This window comes from Gouania willdenowi, unplaced genomic scaffold (assembly GCF_900634775.1).
Source record: "Gouania willdenowi unplaced genomic scaffold, fGouWil2.1 scaffold_15_arrow_ctg1, whole genome shotgun sequence".
Classification (NCBI taxonomy): Eukaryota; Metazoa; Chordata; class Actinopteri; order Blenniiformes; family Gobiesocidae; genus Gouania; species Gouania willdenowi.
This window is the reverse complement of record NW_021144909.1, coordinates 1-8,619: the sequence shown is the minus strand read 5'-3', so window position 1 is coordinate 8,619 and position 8,619 is coordinate 1. Positions and strand designations below refer to the sequence as shown.

At 41.2% G+C, this 8,619-nt stretch overlaps 1 protein-coding gene across 1 annotated transcript; it reads left to right on the top strand.

Annotated features, from left to right (window-relative positions):
- Positions 1–1,976: 1,976 nt before the first annotated feature.
- LOC114458688 (UDP-galactose translocator-like) lies at positions 1,977–8,413 on the top strand (the record flags this gene model as incomplete). The annotated part of the gene is made up of 5 exons (XM_028441101.1): positions 1,977–2,160; positions 4,317–4,499; positions 4,577–4,728; positions 5,842–5,964; positions 7,851–8,413. Coding segments are annotated over exons 1-5 (1,076 nt in total), but the record flags the coding sequence as incomplete, so codon positions are not given.
- Positions 8,414–8,619: the final 206 nt, after the last annotated feature.

Sequence of the window (8,619 nt, the reverse complement as noted above, 5' to 3'; positions counted from 1 at the left end):
GACCTTTTGTTTGGGTGGAGTTGCCACGTAGTGACTTTATTTACATTAAATAAGGATTTTTGTGAAATATAGAAAGTGAAAAACATCCGTTTGAATAAAACTTTCAGCGTGTCAGTCATCTTTATGTTTTTTTAATTTATTTTTTGCTTATTAATTCATAAAACATCTATCCATTTTCAGACCTGCTTGTTCCTGTTTTCAGGGTCGCAGAGATCTGCTGGTGCCTAACTCTGGCTCACACTGGGCGCTAGGCGGGGGTACAACCTGGACAGCGCACCAGTCCATTGCAGATTCATAAAACATTGACACAAAAATAAGGATTTTTATCTCAAACTTTATTACACATGAAGATAGACAGCAGAACATTCTGTGTTGGAATTAAAATCACTAAGAAACTCTGATATTAGATGAAGCTCTGACTGAGCAGCAGGATAAACTAAACCTGACTTTAACCTGACTGTTTCCATGAGAACTGCTGTTCCAGGATAAACTCAGCCCGTCTATCAGAGAGGTATTCCATAAAGGAGGTTTAACAAACTCTGAGTTTATCCATAAACTCTGGGTATCCAATTCCAGTACAGCTGGTATTAAGTGGGTCAATCAACCCTGAGTATGTAAACCTTGGGTTACTTACGTGCACGTGCGATAAAAAGCCATCATCAATGGATTGACGATTACACAAACTACCATGGTAACCACCCAGAAGAGAGTGATTTATTCACCCTGATGGGTGAAATAAGCCGGATGGCTGCATAGAGAGCCCTCCCGTCACGTCAGACGTCAGTAGATGTTTTAATGCAGATCAACCTCTCAGTGTCTTTCACTTAATGATCTGTATCCACAATGTAAGAAATAAAACTACCGTTTGCACAAAAAAAAAAAGTAAAGCAACACAACATTAGTAATGATGTGAGCACGTCTGTGGTGTGTGATGTTACTAATGTGTTTTAGATAAAAGTTTCAAGGTTCATTAAAGTGTTCAGAAACGGTGTTCAGGTGGGCGGAGCCAGGTAGAAACCCAGGGTTTCTTCGATAAAACCTGTCAGCGACCAGGTTTCGTTCATGGTCAATGTTGCCATGGTGACATACTCAGAAAAGAACATACCTCCTGTTTAGGAATGGGATACTCATTTGAGCCCGAACATACTCAAGCGTTTGAACATAACTCGCTTTATGGAACTAATTGACTATTGACTAAGAATTAAAATATTGATCAGAATTAATCTTAAATATTTATCACACATTATTTTTTCCTGTTATTGTAAAAGAAAAACGAAATTTAAGTAATCTGATGCGGAGTGAGACCTCTTTAATCAGTTTCATCTTTGACCACCAGAGGGCAGCCTTGTCTTTATAAACAGAAAAAGGGGCGGGGCCAGCAGGCAGCCAATACAAACAGGAAACGATAAAAAATGATCGTCTCAATTAATAAAAAGAGGTCTCACTCTAACATCAGATTATTAAACAGCAGTGAAACAAAAATTTGTTTGGATAGATACATAGATCCTAATCTTTAAATAGATTATTAACAAAAGTTCACATTTAACACCAATCTATGCCGTTTATTGTATTTTAGTAGATTTGAAGACAAAGACACATTATATATATATATAACTTTGCAGGTGCACCTATCACTCGCCTAAACTGGCCAATGAGGGGCGCTGTGTCTGAATAGAATGACAGTCTATTCAGGACTGGGACAGTGTCAGGATGTCCATGTGGACTAAGGCGCCCGACTCAAGAAATCTTCCTTTCGCTGCAAAGAAAAAATATATATCTGATAAAAGCGGTGACACGGTGAAAACACAGGTACATTACGCTTATGTAGAAAACGTCTGGAAAACGTACCCATAGTCAATAAGGCTATTGATACGTTTCCGTATCAATAAACACTTCCTATTTTATTTGACCTGATCAGAGGTCAGAGTGAGTCCTCCTGTTTGCTCGCCGCTCTTTGTGTTTGTAGTCCCCCGGTTGTTCTCGCTTTGCGGCTGCTCGCTGCGTCCACCCCGGCAGACAGCTGTCCTCCTCCTGCTTCGCCACTCACAGCGCGCCGGAGGTCGGAGCTCCGGCTCGGAGCTTCCCCACCGACAGCGGAGCTCACAATGTCCACAGAAAGAAGCAACAAAGAGGCGGCGGTGGGTCGGACTCAGGGCTCCGGTGAGTCAGTCCTGGATCCACCGGTGTAACGAATCTACCGGTGTCCGTTTTACATGATAGAAAGCTTCACTCTGACGGTTAAATGTTTTTTTTTTAAATCATTCCACACACATTTGTACATTTTAATATCATCTAACTGGCACATCAGAGACTTTATGAGCTCATATATGTAGCAGAATAAACTATGTTAGCTTCCTGTTAGCATACTGAGACGTTCAGGTTTGATCAGTGAATTTGACTCGAACACACACATCACACAGAAGTGTTTAATCTGTTTTTCATCATCATCATCATCATCATCATCATCATCACAAACTGCGGATTCCTCAACAATGGGTTGTTATTTTCCCGAATCGTTGTCCTTTACAAACGTCACTAGTAGTCACATCCGGTCACTAGATCACTCGGAAACCACCGAATCCGTTTCACCGTGAGCAACGCTGACTTTTCTCGGCCTCTCGGGCTCTGTGTCCGGGCACAAATATATGTGAATTTTAACTGTTACAGTGCTTTAAAGGTTAGTTTGGTTTGTTTACCTAAGCTAACTCACTAGTTTGTAGTTTATTCACACTGTTAACTAGTTTAAACCTGGCTTAACCAGTGATCGCTGCTGAAGTTAGTTCTAAAACAGAGCAGGTTATACAGGTGTGTCAGAGCTGCTGACGTGGACACGCACACAGTTTGTTTAGTGGGCGGGGCAAAGAGGCTGAATAACAGGTAAATAAAACCAAACACACCCTCATCTAGTTTCAGTTCTAAGTCACAGATGTATGAAGAATAGATCTGAGGGGTTTTCCATAAAGCAGGTTATGTTCAAACTCTGAGTATCTCATTCCTAAACGTGAGGTATGTTCTTCTGAGTATGTTGCCATGGCAACATTGTCCGTGAACTAAACTTGGTCACTGGCAGGTTTTATCAAAGAAACCCTGGGTCTCTACCTGGCTCCGCCCACCTGAACACCGTTTCTGAACACTTTAATAAACCTTAACACTTTTCTCTGAAAAACATTAGTAACATCACACACCACAGACGTGTTCACATCATTAGTAAGGTTGTGTCGCTTTACGTTTTTTTTTTTTTTTGTGCAAACGGTAGTTTTCTTTCATTTTTTTTAATTTTCTTATGACATTTTTTAGGACGTTGAGATGACTCTGGTGACAATATTACATTAAAAATCAATATAATTCATTAGATATCAAGCGGCTGTCACTGTCTTTATATCCAGTATAACAGGAGGGCTCTCTATGCAGACATCCTATGCTGCTGCCACGCCTCCTCAAACACATTTTATTCATATTATTCACCGCTCGTCACATCACTGAAGCAATAAAGTGATGAAGCAACCAAAAAGTGTGACTAATTACGGGTGATTTAAGCCACAATAGTCACTGAATAAATCACTCTCTTCCGTTTGGTTGTCATGGCAGCTCGAGTCATCTTCGATCCATTGATGATGGCTTTTTATCGCGCGCGCGCGCATGTCAGTAACCCAATGTTTACATACTCAGGGTTGATTAACCCACTTCATACCAGCTGTAATGGAATCAGATACCCAGAGTTTCCCATCGCGGGGTATGTTGACCCAGAGTTTATGGATAGACAGAGTTTGTTAACCCTCCTTTATGGAACACCCCTCTGTTCCTGTCAGTGTTGCGATCAAATATATAAACATAGTGACCCCTGCTCTAAACTCTCTGTGATTGGTCGGTTCCTGTAAAGCAGGTCAAAGGTGTCTCTGCTCTAACATAGATCTATCTATCTGACTGAAACACATTCATAACTGCCAATGTGCAGACGTGGAGCAGTGAGGAGGAGCAACAGCAGCATGTGGATGTTTGTAAGCTCACAGGAAGAAGAATCTTTCCGATAAAACATATCTTCCAGCGTCTTATCCTGACTTATATTATTCAAACGTATGATTAATATTCAGTTAGTCTGAATTCTTTGTACCTTAAGTCAGCTGAACATTATGAACTTTGGGGTTTTATATTTATCAGGAAAAACCAAAACTTGCTGTGCCCTCCTCTCTGATAGGCTGTGTGTCCTCTTCTCTGATTGGCTGTGTGTCCTTCTTTCTGATTGGCTGTGTGACCTCTTCTCTGATTGGCTGTGTGTCCTTCTTTCTGATTGGCTGCCCATTCCTCTGTGTGTTTAGCTAACAGTAAGTTGAAGTACGTGAGTCTGGCGGTGCTGGTGGTCCAGAATGCATCTTTGATCCTCAGCATAAGGTACGTACGAACGTTACCTGGGGACAGATTCTTCTCCACGTCGGCCGTGGTCATGGCTGAAGTTCTGAAGGTTCTGACCTGTGTGATCATCCTATTGGTTCAGAGGAGACGTGAGTCACACTATCATCATTAACACTGTTATTGTTATTATTAATAATAACAAGTGTGTGTGTGTGTGTGTTTTCAGTGAGTGTGTGGTCCACCTGTTCACACCTCATAGACTCTGTGGTGCTCCAGTATAAGGAAACGTTGAAGCTCTGCGTTCCTTCTCTGATCTACACATTACAGAACAACCTGCAGTACATAGCCATCTCCAACCTGCCCGCTGCCACCTTCCAGGTCAGTATGCTAATGTAGCTAACAGAGCTAATGTAGCTAACAGAGCTAATACAGTGAACAGAGCTAATACAGTGAACAGAGCTAATACAGTGAACAGAGCTAACTTAGCAAAGACAGCTAATTTAGCAAAGACAGCTAATTTAGCAAAGACAGCTAATGTAGCTAACACGTTAATGTAGCTTAATGTACAGAGATAATGTAGCTAACAGAGCTAATGTAGCTAACACCACTAATGGATCTAACAGAGTTAATGTAGCTAACACCGCTAATGTAGTTCATAGAATTAATGCAGCTAACACAGCTAAAGTAGCCAACAGAGCTAACACATCTAATGTAGCCAACAGAGCTAACACATCTAATGTAGCAAACACAGCTAATGTAGCCAACAGAGCTAACACATCTAATGTAGCAAACACAGCTACTGCAGTTAACGCAGGTAATGTAGCCAACATCGCTAATGTAGCTAATACAGCTAATGTAGCTAACAAGACTATTGTAGCTGTCAGTACCCCATCATTTCACGGGCCTGATAGATTTGGATAATTTCAATGCATGCGGAAAACACGTCTCCATCCGGCCAGCCTATTTTACAGCAGTTTGTGTATTATTTAAAAGGTTGAAACCCTGTTATTTAAAGATAATTACAAATTTATGTTTTGATAGAATTCAGAATTATTTTGGTTTTTATCTTATTTCTGTTTGGTTTTTGATTGTCAATGTTGTGTATTGTTTTTATCCATTTTGTTTTATTTTTTATTAACTATAGAAACACCACATATTTAAATGTGTACTATTAAAATATTTAACAAACATCGTATGGTCAGCATAGATTCAAATATCATGTCCCAGGGGCTCCGTCGTAAGGATTGTGAGTGAAGGAAGTGACGTAGTCTACGCACATGCGTTGAAAGGATCTGAAACTATCGGTCCGTGAATGGATTGGGCACTGACAGTAGCTAACATGGCTGATGTAGCTAACACGGCTAATTTAGCTAGCAGAACTAATGTAGCTAACATAGCTAATGCTGCTTTCAGCATTGTTTTCGTTTACTTTCCTTTACATAGTTACACAAAGTTACCTGCAATCACTTACTTAAAGCTCCTCCCCCTCAGGTGACGTACCAGCTGAAGATTCTGACCACGGCGCTCTTCAGCGTGATGATGCTCAGGAAGACTCTGTCCAAGGTTCAGTGGGTTTCTCTGCTGCTGCTCTTCCTGGGAGTTGGCATCGTACAGGTTTGGACCTCCTCCACGACATGACATGACAGACGTCACATTAATGCTGTGCGATATAACGATATATATATATATATATATATATATATGGTAGTGTGATATAAAACCGTGTAGTGTACGATATAACCCTCTGTGGTTTCTGTGTCTAATTTAATGTGTGTCTGTAGTTAAAATATGATGATGCTAGCAGGCGAATGTTAGCGTCACCCAGAGATGTTACTTTACACCAACGTGGTGTAGTCTTGTGTAGCCACCATCAGCTACTGAAGCCACACCCACTGGTCAGATCCAGCCTAATTCTACATCATTTAACACCAGACACAAGCGTTAAGTTCGGAGTAGGGTTGCCACCTTTCAGAAAATAAAATAAGGGACACCCAAGGGACCGTGAACACAAAATAGAACCATTTGGACGTAGAACAGTGTTTCTCAAACGTTATTGCCCCATGTACCCCTGAGCTCATGTTATGCATGTTCTATTAGTGTCTGCAGGCTCATCTAAACTCTTTCCTCTCTCGTCCAACATTAACCTTGAATTTTGGCCTTTTTATTCATTTATTTCTGATTTTTTTTTTTTTGCTCGTTTTAGAATTTAAACTTCACCTTCTGGTGTATTTTAAAGAGTTGTGCAACAATTTATGATTGATGGTTATAAAAAAAAAAAGTCTGAACGCATGTAAAAAAAACAAAATAAATCTACAATGTTGAAAAATAAACTCATATGTCAGTGTACCGAACCTCCGAAAGGTGTTCATGTATACCTAGGACCGCGGTCTGCAACCATTATTCTCAAAGGAGCCATTTTCCTCCTCTCACCTGGATTAAAATCCTTCCAAAGTAATGAAGACAATATAGTGTAGAAAATTCTATACATAGTTACAATTGTTGAATAATATTATTAATTATATATATATTTAGTTGATGTATTTGTGGAACTTGCATTTGATAACACATGATTATGTCGGTTAACACATAACAATTGCTAATTTCTTGCAACATATCGAGCATGAATATTAATTGGGCACGTTGGCAGGTCCTACGTAGATCCAAGGAGAACCCCTCCTGCATTTATTTTGTGTGTGACGGTCTGACCAACTTGTCTAGTGTTCTGGTCATTTATGTAAATACGGAACAAACAGCGTTTCGTTTTGGCTCAGTACGGGACTCACCATTTAGTGACCAAATAGGAACGATTCCGTATTTTAAGGGACGGGTGGCAACCCTAGTTTAGAGACACAAAGATGCACTAAATGGATACTGTGGTATGTGGAGGTGAAATGCTGCTTTTTTCACCCAGATTGGGTCATCAATCAGTCTGATTACAAACTGTGTCACTACAGCCAATATGACTCTTCCAAGATAAATAGCTGCAAACCTGTCTCACAAATGTTAGTGTTAATTCATTTCCTGCTGCTCTAGAAGGACTTTTAAAGATAGAACCTGACCAAACCTTTATCATATTTGATCTGTGATGCAGTCAAATTCACTACAGGTACGGTTTAAAACCATAGTAGTGGACATTATTGGTGGTTTTTACGCCCCTTGGTGGCATTTCCACACATTTACAAATCAGAACACGTGACAATATTTGGAGCAAAAGTCACAAATATTCCTTCATTGAGAAGATTCTTAAAGAAGTACTAGTTATTTGGGTTTTTTTTTTATTTTGTTTATTTTTATATACAGTAAAATATATAATTAACAGCAATTATTCATTTATTTCATGTGTAATTTTAAGTAAGAAATACTATATTAGGATATATATCGTCATGCTATAAATTTATTACCTATATCGTGATATAAGACTTTGTCCATATGGCACAGTAGTATGTCACATGACAGATTTATATTCACGTGTGTGTGCTAATGCTAATGATCTATTTCAGTTGCAGCAGGAGGGGAATAAAGAATCAGTGGCGAGTGGCGCGGCTCAGAACTACGTGGTGGGTCTGGTTGCCGTGGTGATCAGCTGCCTGTCATCGGGTTTTGCCGGCGTTTACTTTGAGAAGATCCTGAAGGGCAGCTCAGCGTCTGTGTGGCTGCTCAACGTGCAGCTGGGCGTGTTTGGCACCACACTGGGTGCCGCCGCACTGTGGTGGAATGACGGCGCCGCCATAGCAGAGCACGGCTTTTTCTTCGGCTATACCAGCGCCGTGTGGTGCGTGGTGGGCAACCAGGCGTTCGGGGGACTGCTGGTGGCTGTGGTCGTCAAGTACGCCGACAACATCCTGAAGGGCTTCGCCACTTCCTGCTCCATCGTGGTTTCCACGGTGATGTCGGTCTACCTGTTTGGCTTCCACGTGGACATCCTCTTCATGCTGGGGGCGGGGCTTGTGATCAGCGCCGTTTACATGTACAGCCTCCCCGTGACAGACCCCTCCCCCCTTGCTACCTCCTCCAGCCTCAGCGAGGAGATGACAGAGTTTCTACCAAAGTCAGTGGTGATGAAGTGTGCCTCTACTTTCTGTTTGCCCCGTTCCCTCCACACACGACCATGAGTACTGACTAGTTTAGAGTATCAGATCGCAGTGTTTAACTGGTGATGTGAAGCTCCACCTTGTTGGTGATGTTTCTCCTCAAACTAGTCGCTACTCAACGTCAGAGAGCGTGACTTCAAACATCTTCCTCTCTACGTGATGGGCTGTAAGAGTGGGC